The sequence below is a fragment of the Podarcis tiliguerta genome (assembly GCF_965153285.1).
Source record: "Podarcis tiliguerta genome assembly, chromosome: 3".
Lineage (NCBI taxonomy): Eukaryota > Metazoa > Chordata > Lepidosauria > Squamata > Lacertidae > Podarcis > Podarcis tiliguerta.
Window position 1 is genome coordinate 35,686,169 of NC_139536.1, and position 17,016 is coordinate 35,703,184.

The 17,016-nt window shown below is 44.5% G+C and overlaps 1 protein-coding gene across 2 annotated transcripts; it reads left to right on the forward strand.

The window, feature by feature from the left end:
* Positions 1 to 1,006: 1,006 nt before the first annotated feature.
* On the forward strand, positions 1,007 to 16,494 carry LOC310674820 (potassium channel, subfamily K, member 16-like). 2 transcript variants are annotated; one of them, XM_083434582.1, is made up of 5 exons: positions 1,007 to 1,825; positions 6,534 to 6,648; positions 7,864 to 8,030; positions 11,837 to 12,002; positions 15,243 to 16,494. In XM_083434582.1, the coding sequence occupies exons 1-5, from the start codon at positions 1,613 to 1,615 to the stop codon at positions 15,464 to 15,466; spliced, it is 885 nt and encodes a 294-aa protein (XP_083290708.1). In that variant the 5' UTR covers positions 1,007 to 1,612; the 3' UTR covers positions 15,467 to 16,494. The 2 variants fall into 2 exon arrangements, with proteins under 2 accessions (XP_083290708.1, XP_083290709.1); XM_083434583.1 differs by having other exon boundaries at positions 11,837 to 11,998; positions 15,243 to 15,500.
* The last annotated feature ends 522 nt before the right edge of the window (positions 16,495 to 17,016 follow it).

Genomic DNA, 17,016 nt, shown 5'->3' on the forward strand with positions numbered 1-17,016 from the left:
CTAGGCAGTTGACAAATTTAAACTAAAATGTAAAATCAATAATTAAAATACTTTTTTATTTATTATATTTCATACTACCTCTCCCAAGACATTGGGTGGTGTAGAGGTTTTTAATTCACCTACCTGAGATCTTTCAGCTGGAGGTAAAACAGAGAGAATGAGACCTGAATGTAAAGGATGTGCACTAGCACAGAGCAGAGTGTGGTCCAAAGGCATGTGAGCCCACCACTTTTCTGAAGCTAAGGAAGTATGGATGTTGTTAGTGGCTGGATGGGTGACCGCCTGGGGATTGTATCTGCATCACCTTGGATTCCATGACAAATGGAAAGCAAGATATCAAAGTGAGCAAATAAATAGGAGCCCTAGCTCAAGATCATCAGTATGATGCTTTCTTTGCAAGTGGTGCTCTTCTGGTTAACAAAAACCATGCGCCTTAAACACAAAATAGGGAATTGCTTATTTAAAAGGGAACCGGGGACTGGTTTTTTGGTCAAGGATCTTCCATTGGTCAAGGATCTTCCATTGAGAGCCAGTGTGGTGTAGTGGTTAAGAGCGGTAGTCACGTAATCTGGGTAACCGGGTTCGCGTCTCCGCTCCTCCACATGCAGCTGCTGGGTGACCTTGGGCCAGTCACAGTCTCTCAGCCCCACTCACCTCACAGAGTGTTTGTTGTGGGGGAGGAAGGGAAAGGAGAATGTTAGCCGCTTTGAGACTCCTTAAAGGAAGTGAAAGGCGGGATATCAAATCCAAACTCCTCTTCTTCTTCTTCATGTGCACCCAAGACAATTTCTGACTAACCTTGGAGGTTCTCCGCCGCTTTCTGTCCACGAAACCATTGCTTCCTTCCAGGCAAATCTGTGGGACCATCTGAGCTAAAAGAAATTAACCTTTAGCCAGCTTCCCACACACACCTTAGACTGAAAGGGCAAGCAGCAACGATGAGAGATTCAGTCATGTACAAACATCAGCAACACAGAATACAGCTGAAAAGCTGGGTGGCGAACTTGTTATGCCAAGGATGAGAGTCTAGTTTGCAATGAATAAGGCAGACAAATGTGGCATGCTCCCTATATTACAAGCCACAGTTAGCAGCCTTTTGGGGCATTGGGTTTTCCTTTTGCTTCAGGACATCTTTCCTCAAGTAACATATCCTTGTACTGTTGTCTAGCAGTTACAGCAAAGTGCTGTGAGCATCACAGCTCCTGCACTTTCCCACTGGCCCTTCCACCAACATGAGCCACAGTTGATCAGTAACTTTTTATCACTATTAGCCCATCCAGGAAATTAAGATATCACCTTCGAGAGCAGAGCCACCTTACATTCACTATTCTCTAAAACTATGTGAACGTCTTCATAGGACAGAAGGCTACAGTAGGTCTTTAGCCGTAAGTGTGCTGCTCCCAGCTGAAGGAAAGATAAAGGGGTGTGTGAAATCTGTTTGCATTAGTCTCATGTTATCCAGACCTGATGCTCATAAAGCTGTTTAAACAGAATCTCAGCAGCGTGAGCCGAGAATACAGCCGTGCGATTCTTCTGTGCCTCTTGGAACAGGAACATTAACCCAGTGAGTGCTCCACTCAACTAGGTCGCCTCTGCCTTCCCAACCACAGTCATGCCCTACCTCACAGTGTGCAACCGGCAGCTCAGCTGGACTCTGCCCCTGGTGCTGGGGTACCTCTTCTACCTCCTCCTGGGGGCCTTGGTGTTTCAGCTGCTGGAAAAGCAGGCAGAAGCCAAGACTCGGGACCAGTTCCAAATGGAGAAACTCAAGTTCCTGCAGAACTACACATGTTTGGATCGACAAGCCCTGGAGCAGTTTGTGCAGGTAAGGAGAACAATCCCAAGGAACCCAACTTTATGGTCATCTTTGCATCATGTAACTTTAATGGTGGGCTGGGTGGCTGGTGTGCAGGAAATCCTGGCAGAGGATTAGAGGTTGGGATTTGGGTCTTCCACAACTTCTGATACTATGGTCCCAGAGAGGATCTGTGCCCGTTGGAACTGAAAATGGACAACAACCAGCAGAGAATGCCCAGAAGAGATAATATGATTAGGAGAAATCAGTGCTGTGGAAACAACCATGTATGCAGCAGCCATTTTGATTTGTTTGAATTTTCTCTCTGATCCCTAACCCCTTTTCAAAATTTAGCAATGCAGCTAATATTGAGTTTGAAATTATACTACTGTTCCAGTTTCCCCTTTTCATCCCACGAATAAGGTTTTACAGTGGAGTATATGTATGTGTGTTTTAATATGACCAAAGGCTTCCTTCCACAATCTGTTTTAATGGGTTTTTAAATGCACATGTGTTTCTGGTTTCCTGCATGTCTTCCCTTCAAGGCTGCACCTTCAGTGGGTGAATATTGTTGTTTCTTAACTTTCCAGTAGTTTTTGAATAGGGAAATGTTATTCTTTCCTCTTTCCCACTCCCCCTGCCCCACCCAGAGTGGATTGCTCTGTGGAGTGTGGCTGTGTGGCCACAAGTGTGATGTCTCTCCCTCTGAAACTTTCTGTGGACATGGAACTTGTGAACAGAGCCAAATGCACATAAATCTGTACCCAAATAGGTTCTGCATTCATCATCTGAATTATTTGTTGCTGTTGCTATTACTATTGCTCATATTGTTGCTTTTTGCCACAAACACTTGAGCAACTATATCCCCAAATCATTTGCCCATTTCTGTTCATGCAGGAAGATTTAATGAGAAATATATTTCCTTTGTTAAGATAAAACTAAGGATGTTAAGTATATGGAGTTGAGGAAACCATGCAGTGCACATCCACTGACACCTGGCTTTCCAGTTCATTACTGACAGATATTGAATGAGTTCTCAAAACCAGGCAGAATAGTTCTCTAGATTTAAAGGGCTGCATATTAAATAGTAAATGTAGATACAGTTGCTAAGGAATAATGGGAAATTTAATCCTTTGTTTAATTTAAAAATCTCAATTCTGCCATGAATTTTGCGATCCTGTTTCTGATAAAACAAGCTTTTATTTCACTACTTGAAATGTTTAAATGAGTTTTCTATAATTTAGCTGTGCTCCCATTTGAAACCAGTGGTTTTGCATTGGGCATAATAATGGTTATGATGAGTAACAGTTTACATGCATGCCTGCAATTCTCACATGAAATCCTGACACTGAGTTTTAGGGCTCTTGTGTCACTGAAACCTGGATGCACTCCAGAGTTTGGTGGGACTAGATAAATTGGGGAGGGGGGCTGAGCTGAAGGGATGAAAGTTATGCCAGAGGATGCTGAGCCAAGCTCCTTGGTTGTAGAATGAGAAGTGGAGGTTTTCTGGATAATAAGGGAGGACTGGAAATTGGGGCTTTGGGAGAAGTGGAAGACTTTGGGGCAATAGCTGAGAGTAGTGAAAATAGGGGAATCTGAGATTCTGGGGTGACCTAACTAAGGAGGAAGAGATAGCACAGCAAGGAGAAATAAGAGAGCAGTTCTCCCCAAGAAAGGGGGCTTCAAAGCTGAAGAGGTAGAAGGAGAGGGGGCTTTGGCCAGCTGATGGGCTTGAGAGAGAGAGTTGAATGCCTTATTCTTATTCTGTGAGTCCATAGGGGTTGATGGAGGTCTCTTCAGTGCAGGAGCGAAAGCCTAAGAGAGAAGATGAGTTGGGAAGGGGTCCACAAGAAATGTTCTTGTCCAGAGACAGACGAATCCTCTTGATCAGCCAAAGATTCCTAGCCACTATTATGAAAAGCATTCCCTCTTAGGCTTGAGCTGGGCTTCAGAAATTAACATAGAAACAAAGACTGTAAATCCCGCCTTCCTGACAGTGAATAGGTTTAAGAAGCTTTTGAATGGTGCCAGCTGGGGAGAGTTTGTCTAAAGAATTGCAAAATGCCTTCTGGGAAAATATTATTCTGCTGTCTATATGAAATGAGGAAAAGGAGTAACATATGTTCTGGGCTCTGCTGGCAAGATCCTCAGGCTATCAAAACTTATTGATTAGTAATTGTGTGGGGGAGCAGGTGGTGGCTAGAGGGAATGACACGTAGGGGACACTATCTTGGTTATATACTTCCAGGAAGAGTCTGATGTCCTTTTACTTTTACATTTACACATTTCTGACAGCAAGAGCTTAGACTACTTCAGACCGTGGTGGATTCCCATTGATTGGGTTTTGTTAAGCAGAGGTTGGATGGTCATCTGTCAGAGATTCTTTAGCTGTTATTACAGCATTGCAAGGGGTTGGACAGTTCTATGATTCTATGAAATGTATTTAATGTTGTCACCCACCCTGGAACCTTGAGGTGAAGGGCAGGTAATAAATATTTACCAGATGCTCTTTGCAACTCAGCTGCTTGGACATGTGAGCCTGGCTTTCTGTAATGCCATAATTAACACTTCCATCTGAGTTGCAGGCTATCACAGCAAAGCTGGGTGTGCTTAGGGGTGCTTCATAACATACATAAATTGCTATTTTGTTTTAACATTTTCTCTGGCACGACGTTTTAAATAGAAGACCCCTGCGCATTGCTGTCCAAAGGCAAACAATGCAGGTCATTTGGGGAGCAGGGAGCTGAGCATTTTCTCCTCTGTTATATAAGCAGAAGTTCAGAAAAGCCATGACATGTGCATAAGTGCTTTCATTAAAAGGAAACTTTTTTGATATAGGATGCCACAAGGATTACAGCAGTGGTTGCTATACAAACAAAACCACTAGAGGGCACCAACATTTCAGCTACAACACAACAGCTTTTAAATATCTCTCGTCAAAATAAATCATCTACGACCTTATTAAGTAAATAGGAAATCTTATCACCACCCTTGGCTTCATACTATTGTAATCTTAGCACCCTCTTTTGATGCAATGCTTCATGCTAAACCATCACTCAGCATCCTTGAGTCTGCAAGGATGAACTTCTCAGCATCTGTATCAGTGGCGTAGCGTGGGTTGTCAGCACCCGGGGCAAGGCAAGTAATTTGTGCCCCCTAACCCGTGGATTTTAGCACTCAGAGAGCTGCAAGTGCGAGCGCCCCCCCCCCCAGATGTTGCGCCCGGTGCGGCCGCCCCCCCTGCACCCCCCACGCTACGCCACTGATCTGTATCTATCTGCTGGGTTTCTCTGCTGATGCTTTTCTGATTTCTGTGGCACATGAAGCTGTTTCATAAGGTTAGGCATTTTCTTGGGCCACAGCCAATGGCAGATTTGGTTCACCCTAAACACAGCATTGGAGTGTTTAATCACAAATAGTAGCGTACATGGGCATAGCCAAAGGGGAGCCAGGGGGCAGCTGCTTCCCCCAAATCAAGTAAATCAATAAAAAATAATTGTGTTTCTGCCCCCACCAACATAAATCCTGGCTATGCCCATGGTAGTGTAAGACCTTTAACACAGGACTAGGGAACCTGTGGTCCTCCAGATGTAGCTGGATTCCAACTCCCATCAGCCTCTGCCAGCATGGCCCATGGTGAGGGGTGGTGGGAGTTCAACAATATCTGGAGGGCCACAGCCCAGCCCTGATTAAATTGGGGTGGGGTAAGAAATTGAGGGAACCCAAAATTGACACATTTGCTCATCCCCAACTGTGGCTCTCCAGTTGCTATGAGACTCTAGCTCTCACCAGCCTCAGCCAACATGGCCAATGCTCAAGTTGGATGGGAGTTGTAATGCAGCAGCTGGAAGGTCACAGGTTCCTCCTCTCTGCCTTAGAGTGAAACAGGCACAGCAGGGAGCAAGCATGTCAAGGACAATGTCTGGGACATCAGCAACCAGGTAGTTAGAACACAGCTGACACTATGTATTTAACAGGTATGTCTCCCCTTCTTTGGGACGCGGGTGGCACTGTGCGTTAAACCACAGAGCCTAGGACTTGCCGATCAGAAGGTCGGCAGTTCAAATCCCCGTGATGGGGTGTGCTCCCGTTGCTCGGTCCCTGCTCCTGCCAACCTAGCAGTTCGAAAGCACGTCAAAGTGCAAGTAGATAAATAGGTGGGAAGGTAAATGGCGTTTCCGTGTGCTGCTCTGGTTCGCCAGAAGCGGCTTAGTCATGCTGGCCACATGACCCGGAAGCTGTACGTTGGCTCCCGCGGCCAGTAAAGCGAGATGAGCGCAGCAACCCCAGAGTTGGTCATGACTGGACCTAATGGTCAGGGGTCCCTTTACCTTTACCTCTCCTCCTTTTCCCTAATACACTTTGGCCCAGAGCAGATGCCCCTTCCATTAGCCCGCTCAGATCACAGTGTTGATCACAGAGTGCAGGAGCAATGCAAAAGCATATCTACAGTCCAGACAGTTCCACTGTTAACCAAGAAATCGTTGCCAGGAAACCATTTTATGATTTTTTGCATATACAGAGCCACTTTATGAAGCTATGTGAGTATGTATCAAGAAGTGCTGCTTACTTTGGCTCATTGACCGTTGTCCTTTTCAGCCCTGCTACAAAAGCAGCTGTTGACAGACTGAACCTGTGGCCGCATAAATGTGCTTTACTCTCTGGCTGGTGAGACTCTCCCAGTTCATGATGTGACAACATTCTTCTATTCCTCCCCCTGTAAATGATCCCACTTCAGGTCATTATGGAAGCCTGGGAGAAAGGTGTCAACCCTGAAGGGAACTCCACCAACCCCAGCAACTGGGACTTCAGCAACAGCTTCTTCTTTGCTGGAACGGTGGTCACCACCGTAGGTAAGGTGAGCTGGGTGTTTTGCGGGAGGTTCCCCCCGATAAATCTTTCCTTGTTGGAGTTCTGCAAGATTTTCAGTGAAGTACTGAATCATCTGTGACTGATGGTACAAAGTGAACCTGGCAAACCTGTGTCAGAAGGGTCTCTGGCGTTGAAAGATGTATTTAAAAAGCCATATATTCAGCCAACGCCTATTTTTATGCGTACGTTTTCCATGACTAATTTTCTGGTCCTGTAGGATGGAGTGTGTGTGTGGAGTCAGTTTTGCATGTGTTGAAGTCTATGACGTGCATTCCAGCAGTAACTAGTGCCAATCAGAACTGGTAGGGCAGTAGCCATGGAGACCAACAGTGGGTGGAGCCACAACCGATGACGGGCAGAGCCAGCTCATTCTAGTTTTGTCTCCAACCTCTTCCCTGTTGAAGGCAACACTGAAACTAAGAAAGAGGAACTGGTGAGAAGGGTCATCCCCAGTAAAAAGGCAGGCAGGTGGGGTTTGGGTGAGATTGGTGGGGCCTTATTGGACTAGCTGCCACTATTGCATACTCATGGAAGTCTGAAAGTGTCTGCTTTGTAAATACAGTGGTGGCTCGCAAGACGAAAAGAATCCGTTCCATGAGTCTCTTCGTCTTGCGGTTTTTTCGTCTTGTGAAGCAAGCCCATTAGCGGATTAGCGGATTAGCGCTATTAGCGGTTTAGCGGCTATTAGCGGCTATTAAAGGCTTAAGGGATTAGCGGATTAGCTGCTAAAAGGCTATTAGCAGCTTAGTGCCTTAGAAAAAGGGGGTGGGGAGCGGGGGGGAAAAACCAGGAATCGCAAGACATTTTGGTCTTGCAAAGCAGGCCCATAGAGAAATTCGTCCTGTGAAGCACCTCCAAAACGGAAAACCCTTTCGTCTAGCGGGGCACCACTGTATACAGCATGAACCAGCCAATGCTCTGTAGCATTTCTACCCTCGCCCACCAAGGAATAAGTCCCATAGAATTCAACAGAGTGTGCTTCTGAGTAGACAGCTACATGCTACCCACTTTTTCCCAACAAGATAGTGACTAATGTGCTTCAAATAAATGGGGTGAAGGGAGTCTGTAACTTCATCTGGAACTTGGGATTAGTCACCCAATATAGATGACTATTCCACGTCCGATGTGGTCAAAGCAAATGTTGAGCCCTGTTAAGCGAGTGTGACTATTTTCAATTCTTTTTGCTTTTCTTTCAGGTTATGGGAATTTGGCCCCCAGCACAGTCCCAGGGCAGGTCTTCTGTGTGTTCTATGCCTTGTTTGGAGTGCCCCTTAATCTGGCATTTCTCAATCAGCTGGGGAAAGGGCTCACCATTCACCTGATCAACTTGGAGAGATGGGTCCACAAGCCAGGCCGAGCTCAGGTACAGATGCTTGTTCAACATTGATACCCTTTCCTTGCTTTTCAAAGGTGACTTTCACATATCATTTTAGGACAGGCAGGGGTGCCTTAGACTCATTATAACTCATACAGATGTTGCTTCCTCTCCTGTGACAGTAATTGGCTGACTCAGGACTTCAGGACAGGGATGTACTTGAATTTCCAAAAAAAGAAGAAAGCTTTAAATTGAACAGATACAAGTTGCTTGATTGCAAACACCCATGGCTGCTATCAAGTCAGTTCTCTGTTCTGTGTCATTTTCTCATTTAGGTAAAGTAAAGGTAAAGGTACCCCTGCCCGTACGGGCCAGTCTTGACAGACTCTAGGGTTGTGCGCCCATCTCATTCAAGAGGCCGGGGGCCAGCGCTGTCCGGAGACACTGCCAGGTCACGTGGCCAGCGTGACATCACTGCTCTGGCGAGCCAGAGCCGCACACGGAAACGCCGTTTACCTTCCCGCTAGGAAGCGGTCCCTATTTATCTACTTGCACCTGGGAGTGCTTTCGAACTGCTAGGTTGGCAGGCGCTGGGACCGAACAACGGGAGCGCACCCCGCCGCGGGGATTCGAACCGCCGACCTTTCGATCGGCAAGCTCTAGGCGCTAAATTTTCTCATTTACCAGAACCTATTTCTGCAAACCACCATAGAAAGAATGTGTCAGACGCCATTTCAGCAAATGCAGTTCAGGCAGTCCTATAAATGTAAAGGATCCTCATATGAATAATAACAAATGATTCCAGATGGTCTGTGGCCCCAAGAGAAAATGTTGGAGGAAGCAGGCAAGATTTCGTGGAAGGAGATGGGGTCAGAGTTGGATGGTGATGATGTGCAAAATGAAAGTAATATAAAAACAGGCTTGCCAGAACACAGTGACAAATGAAGATGACAGACATGACAAAAGTATTTTTTAATTAAAAAAAAAATCTTTAACAAGTGGAAACCACCCTACCCCTCAAAATTTGTAGAAATTTATTTTAAAAGGAACAAACAGACTTCACCACCCAGTAAATCTAAACTATTGAAAGGTCATCAGGATCAGTGGTCTGTTCAAGTTGAGTGAGACACTCAGTCTTTCGTGGAGAAAACAAATTGCAGGAAGGTGTAATTGCTTATGGAAGTATAAGGTAAGCTGAAGAGAAACCTTTGTTTTACTGAGAACACTGGTGCCTCAAGACAATATTGCCCCATGGAGATAGCCATCAATGTTTCCTGTCAGTAGAACTTAAGTTGCACAGTTAATTCTTGGAACAAACCAAAAAAATCAATTGCATAAAAATGAAGGTGACCCCTGCCTGGGTAAAGTAGGCCACACTGGAAGCACCAGAAACCAAAGATTTATCCAGGCAGACAGCAACACGTTCCTCCATCCATCCATCCAACCAAAAGGCATGGTCACAATTCAAGGACACATCACAGCTAGGCAAAAGCACTCAAGAGGACCTGAGGCAGGGCCAGTGAGGGGTGTGGTCTGGGGAGGTGGCATAGCCTGGGAAGCATCCTAAGTGGCCTGAGATTCCCCACCCTTGTTCTAGAAGGTTCCAGGTTGCATACCAAGGGAGCAGGAGGGGCCTTCTCCATCCTCTTTCCCTTATCTTTTTTGCTCTGGGATGCTGGACAATACCTTGCTCTGAATACATGTCCAGCACCGGAAAGACACTGAAATGTTTGTCAGACGCATTCTGCTCAATCCATACCTACTCATTTGAGTGCTACATATCCTCTCTCCTTATACAACAATTTCCAGGGTGAATTAAGAGGGTCTGAGGAAATTTTGAGTAGCTGTCAGCAGGGGCAACCATATCTGATCTAGTGAACGCCTGATCCAGCCCAAAGTGGGAACCAGGCAGGTCCTCATGACCGTACACTAAGCTTTGGAGAAATCATCTCCAGTGCAGTGCACCCTCACCCTCTCTTCTCCCAAGTCTTGGATCTGGAATAAGGGCAGGGGTTGTCCCTGACCTTGCACTGGACTTCATAGACACCCAGAAGCAAACAAGACTTCTTGCTTGTTTCTTGGACCTAACCAGAAATGGGAATTTACCTCAACCCTTGAGTCAGAGACTGGGATCAGACGCTGTAGCAACCAAAAAATTCAGCTAAACCTCTAGGGCCAGGCAAACTTTGTAGATGCCTCCTCTGAATTACAACTGTTCACAGGGATATTCCAGGAGACAATTGTTTGTGCTCGTTCTAAACTGTGTGTCCCATACCACACAATGGAACCTTTTCCCTCCTGAGAAAAACAGATTTCATGTGGTGTGTGTTTTAAAAATGGGCATGTTCCATGACTCCATGACAAAGGAAAAAGACATGCAGGAAAAAAGCCATTTATAAATCATTGTTCCCAGAAATAGCAGACACCATCAACCCAACCCAAATCTCTGCCTTTGGTACTTAGGCCAGAATCACTTACATGGCAGTTTGTCACACTGGAATCAAAGGGACTTAGTCACAAGTAAAAGGATCACACTGTTAATCTCTCACGACATAGCAAGTTTTGAAATCCTGGAAGCAGGATGAAAGACTGCAATTTCACAAAACACAAATATCAGACAGATTATTCATATTATTTCCCAGTATAGTATGCTTTCTATATATATATATATATATGCAATCTTAGAGGGAAGGACATTTTGGGGTATTTTCTCAAAGCAGATTTTCTTCCACTACTTTCTTATTTAGAAGGAACAAAAATCCTACCTGACATAATTCAGGGGAACTGCAGATTTTTAAACTGCTCTAGTTGCCTCCTAGTCCACAAACTTTACCTCTTTTGCAGAAAGAAAAATTGCATATGAAAGTTCTTGTGGCTAGTTGTATCAGCAGTCCTGTCCACTGCATTTCTAATTAACTGTTTCCTAACTCCATAAAATGCTTTCTGGGGTCAGTCTTGGATCCCTGTTCTGCACCACCAATTGTCTATTGCCAAGAATCTGTCTTCATCTGTTCTTGACTCCCACTCCTCACCTTACCAGCTCTTTGCCTTCTTTTTCTTTTTTAACAAATTGCTATCTGTTATTCTTTAAACAAGCCCATTCTCTGTTGTTTTAATATGTGATCAAGGTTGATCATAGGTTGCATCCAATGAAGTCGTCCCATTAGCTAAAGGACTTCTGCCTGCACAGCAGGAAAAAGAAAACAGACCAAGTCATTGTTTGGTAAAGATTTATAGAATGCTTGGCGTGAGTTGTGGAGGAGGCATTAATTAATGCTAGTTGATTTAACTTCTCTAGCCCTTGTGAGCTTGGAGGGGGGGGATACGCCTGTCTAGACATGGAAAGGGACACGAATTCTGTCTTTTCCTACTTTTTGTCTTTTGCTGTGTAAAAGTCAGTCTCCTGAATACATGATTAAGAGGCTAAGGACAACCATCATTTACATCTGGGGAGGGGAGCCTCTGACCCATGGTCCAAACTTGGCCTGCCAGGCTTTCCCATTTGGTCTGAGAAGTGGTTCTGGGCAAACTACACCCACCCACCCTGCACCTGACATACATATATGATGTCAGGTGTGGGGCAGGGCTTCAAAGGAAGAATTGGGAGCTTAAAGTGAGTTCCCAGTTGTTCCTCTGCTGGAGCAGGGTGTTCTGATTTACATGGATCTTTGCTCCATGGAAGAGGTTTTTAGAAGCTCCACTGGGGGGCTATAAAACGGTATGAAACAGGTATGAAACTGTATGAAACAGCCTTTAGGTAGCTTATCTGAAAGCACTCAGACCAACCAGACCAAGTCATGCCAGGCAGAAGCATAGTTCTTCTAAACTGTCATTTCCCTTCTCATGTTTCTCAGGTGGTTCAGACTCTGACAATGGGATTCTTCCTGATGGTTGGGACTTTGCTTTTTCTGGTCTTCCCACCCATGATCTTCAGTTACGTGGAAGGCTGGAGTTATGGAGAAGGCTTCTACTTCACCTTCATCACCCTCAGCACCATTGGATTTGGAGACTATGTAGTAGGTAATAGAAAGGGTGGTGGTGGTGACATATTCTGCCCCTGAGATCGTCCTCCTCTCCCAATTAACTTTGATTAGGAGGAACTCTAATGAAATCCAGGAATGTGATCACAGTGCAATCAGCGCATGTAACATCTAGATTATTCATGACTTCTCTGCTGAGGCTGCAAATAAGTGCCAAAATTGATTCATTCATGCATTCATTCATTCATTCATTCACTAAACAGTGCTTAACCAGCTCTATTAAGAACTAAGGAGTTATACTTTCAAGGAGGAAAAGACATTGGTTTAAAATATGCTCTTGCTTAAATCACATGCACTCCAACCAACTTAAGCATCACACCAATGACAAAGTGAACTAATAGCAATGGCCATTTGCTTGTGATCAGGGCCGGCCCTACAATGAGGCAGAGTGAGGCAACTACCTCAGGTGGCAGATGCTGAGGTAGGGGGAGTGACCAGGGATGTGACTGCATCCCCCACACTAGCTTGCTGCCCTCAAGTGCTCTGGGGAAGGGCCCATCTTGTTGTTCACTTCAGACAGCAAAATGTCTTGAGCCAGCCCTGCTTGTTTACTTTGGCCAGGAGTGAGTCTCCTCATTTATAGTGATAGGAACAGTTCCACACTAAGCAACACAGGACTGACAGAAGAGTGCTCCCTTTCCCCTTCTGTTATTGTTATTTCTCCCACTCAAAGCATTGTTAAGGTCCTCCAATCCTGAAAAGAGTAACTAGAATTAGAAGTGTCTTGCTGGATCGGACCAATCAGGTCCATGTGGTACAGCATTCCATCTTCAACATTCACCAGCTAGATGCTTCTGGGAAACTTAAAAGCTGAGCAAGATGGTGACAACCCTTCATTTACACAAGGCATATATAGATGGGGAGTTGGGGGGGGGTTTGTATATACACATAGAGCCTGAAATGTGCTCAGCCAGGCTTCACAAATCATGCCAAAAAAATTGCTGTTCCTTCCATGTCCGAAAAATATTGTGTGTTTGGTGCCGATCTACACAAAAACATGTTGCGAAAAACCATGTGCTGCAAAATGGCACAGTCAAGATGACTTAACACACTATTCATAACATGGGAAATGCCTATGGTGCCGTTTTGTTTTTGTTTTGTTTTACTTTTAAACCTGTGTTCATAGACTGCTATAGGAGCTGACATTACGTGGTCTTCTTTTTGGAAACAGACATAAATGTTTGTTCCTTGTTCCTCATTCTATTTGCTTTGGAAGAAAAGGATTCCTTGAGATTGCCATTGATTATTGCAGCAAGAAACTGCAGTGTGTTCTATCTTATTTATAGACAACAACAAAAAACACTCCATGCATAGGGAACCTTATTTCACCCTAACTCTTTGGTTCCTCTTTTTCCCCCAAGTACCACTTCCTTCATCTCTGGTTTGCATTCATGCAGAGCCAGCAACATGTGAAACTTTCTTGCAGACTCATGTGCTTTTCCTAAATCAACTTACAGGACTAAGTTGACGTCATGTGTATCCCAAATTGTTTTCTCTTGGCCTGTCAGGGGAGAGGACACAGCTCAGTGGTAGCACATATGCTTTGCTTGCAGAAGGTCCCAGTTTCAATACTCCCCCATGCCCCACCCCAGAAACTCCTGTTAGAAGAATTAGGTAGCAGATGATAAGAAAAGCACCTTTCTGCCTTACACTCTGTAGAACTATTGCCAATTAGAGCAGATAATGTTGGACTAGATCGGGGTCAGCAAACTTTTTCAGCAAGGAAAAAGGTCCCTTAGACCTTGTGGGGGGCCAGGTGGAAGAGAAAGAATTCCTATGCCCCACAAATAACCCAGTGATGCATTTTAACTAAAAGGACACACTCTACTCATGTAAAAACACGCTGATTCCCGGACCATCCACAGGCCGGATTTAGAAGGCGATTGGGCCGGATCCAGCCCCCGGGCCTTAGTTTGCCTACCCATGGACTACATGAACACAGATATTCTGGCATTTGTTGTTGTTGTTGTTTAGTCGTTTAGTCGTGTCCGATTCTTCGTGACCCCATGGACCAGAGCATGCCAGGCACTTCTGTCTTCAACTGCCTCCCGCAGTTTGGTCAAACTCATTCTGGTAGCTTCGAGAACACTATCCAACCATCTCATCCTCTGTCGTCCCCTTCTCCTTCCCAACATCAGGGTCTTTTCCAGGGAGTCTTCTCTTCTCATGAGGTGGCCAAAGTATTGGAGCCTCAGCTTCAGGATCTGTCCTTCCAGTGAGCACTCAGGGCTGATTTCCTTCAGAATGGATAGGGTCCATTAGACAGCTAATTAGTGTATGCACCATGATTTTAAAAATCCTTCGTCACACTTTAACCCACAAAGCACTGGAATTCTTGATGAATTGTAATTTGGTTGTTTCATGCTGTACTCTTCCTTTGAAGTTCCTTGGTTCCAGAATGACAACCTTAAGGTCATTTACAGGGTGTTCTGGAAATGTTCAGAATGTTCTCCGACCTGCCCCACTATTGGTGTTAATGCAATGATTTCAGCACTTATCACTAAGGGTAAAAGTTTGCCTACTTAATTTACAGTCAAGCTCTACTTATCTCTGACTGTAACATTTTGCATCCCACTGCCACTGAACTCCGATTGTATAATGTCCTCCTTTATATAGCTGCCAACTATGATTTTACTTTCATGCAGCTGATGAACTGGGCTTGAGCCGATGAAAGCTTATGCCGTTATTCAATGCGTTAGTCTTTAAAGTGCCACAGCAAGACTAATTGTTTTAGCTGCAAGCGACTAACATAGCTAGCCCTCTATACATTTTTCCTATGTTGCTGTCATCAGAGTAGCAAAGTTCAGGGACAATGACCTGGTGGCTATGGTAAGGATAGTTTCATGTTGATCTCGTTCATGCTAACAGTAGAGCTGGTGGCAACATTGGGGATGGTAAGTAACAGTCTGGGAAAGTTGTAAACCTAGGGAAAGTAAGAATGGGCATAATCCAACAGACCACACTGTAAAGGCAGAAAAACCAAACCTATCCTAGGCATGCAACTCATAATGCATATCCAGGAAAATATCACATCACTTCTAATCTGTGGGCAAATGCACACAGGTGGAATGCCAGTTAACAATCTTGCATGGTTTTCTACACATGTGCATATGAGTTGTGTATGTGTGCATGCTGTTCATTGTGTTGGCATATATTCCTCCCAATTGTAGAGAAACCAAATCTTACTTGTGGGTTTTCTTGGTTTTATCTTTCTTTCTAGGCACAGATCCTAATAAGCATTATATATCAGTGTACAGAAGCCTGGCAGCAATCTGGATTATTTTTGGCTTAGTCTGGCTCGCTCTGATCTTTAATCTGGGAGCTGACCTGATGGAGAAATTCCTACAGCTTAATTGGCAGAAGTCTGGCCCAGGCACTGCAGAGACAGCTGTCACCAAATTAGAGGATAACCCTGATCAACCCAGGATCCATATCCCTAGCTGAGAATGACTAATGGATAAGCAACACAAAAAACCAACAAGTCTCTTGTCCTTTCCCTTATGCCTACAAAGCGATGTTTGTGGGCAAGACATCTTGCATCAAATACTGTACATAATGAGTGGGTCACTTCATAAGGGAAAGAAGATTTTTTTGAAACAGAAGAAACCCTTTGACAATATGTACCGCAAACAGCCCAATGAAGCCTTTGGAGGAAAACGAACTGAAAGTGTCAATGCCACATGTTTTCCACACATCTGATTCCTTCCGCAAATATACAGTCTACCATTATACCACATCATCTTGTTTAATTCAATTCAGCATTTGGGCTGATGGATACCACTGTTTCCAGCAGGAGCAAACCAGCTGGCACTACCAAGGTTGCAACACACCATTTGTAGAGATTCATTTTTCCTCCAAAACTGATATCAAGAGAAACAAGGGAGAGTCATTGCTATCTGCTTCTGTGTTTTCCTTAAGCAAACTGTAATCTGAAATCTCTCAAGTGGTTCTGATCTTTGTGGATAGAACAAGATTTAGATGTTCCCAGTTCCACCTGTTAAGAAAGTTTGGGACAGGTTCTGGTCTCAGGTTTCCAGACTGCCAACAGAATTTGTTCCCTCCCCTTCTTCCATTACTAGAGACAGAGAAAGTTAAACCAACTTATTTTATTCACTGCCATCGCTACAAATTTGAGGGTATTTGTAGGTTTAGGTCCTATGATCCCCAGAAATCTATACTACCAATTTATGACTCCTTAAGCCTACAATGGACGTCTTCTCCCCTAGTGGGAAGAGAGATCAAGATTCTAGATGTCACGTCATGCTAGGCCAGCCAGCATTCAATAGATTTCCTTCCTCCTGATATTCTGGTAAGTTGTGGATTGAGCTAGGTGACTACTGGATAGCAGTAATGTGTGAAAGGTTAAACTTTTGCTTAGCACATAGAAATGCCAATGGCTAAAAACGAATGAGTGGGAAATAGATTTCTACATTCAGCAGTGAACCATGAGGGCAAATAAAATGTGAAAGTCATGCTTCCTCCTGTCCCTACTTCTGCTGATGGGAGAGGCAATAACCTGTGTGCTACATTCCGCATACTTCTGCCAAGTGGCTGCATGCATGTCCGCATTGATCAGCAAGACAAAACCCTGACAAAGAAAGCTATTGAATGAAGATGATCTTCTATGTATTACCAACCCCACTGGATCTCCTGGACAGATTGAGCCGACTGTCAGGAGCTCTGCAAATATCAGCCTAAACCACTGTTTCCTCATGCATCAAATGCAGTTAAGAGATATAGTAAAACTAACAAGGTAGAATTCCTTCATCTGTTTTCAAGCACCTCTCAGCAACATCAGGTACCAATTGTTGAGAGTTGTTAGGTGATCCCTATTCCCTTTTTAAATGGTAGCTCTGGCAGTCCTTAGACTGTCAGTCAGCCTTCCCTTCCTTATAATGCCTTGATAGAACCAGTCGAGATGGGGAAAGGTTCCGTTTGTAACTGAATGCCTGCACTTTCCTCAGGAGCTTTTCCATTAAAAATGCTGATAGTAA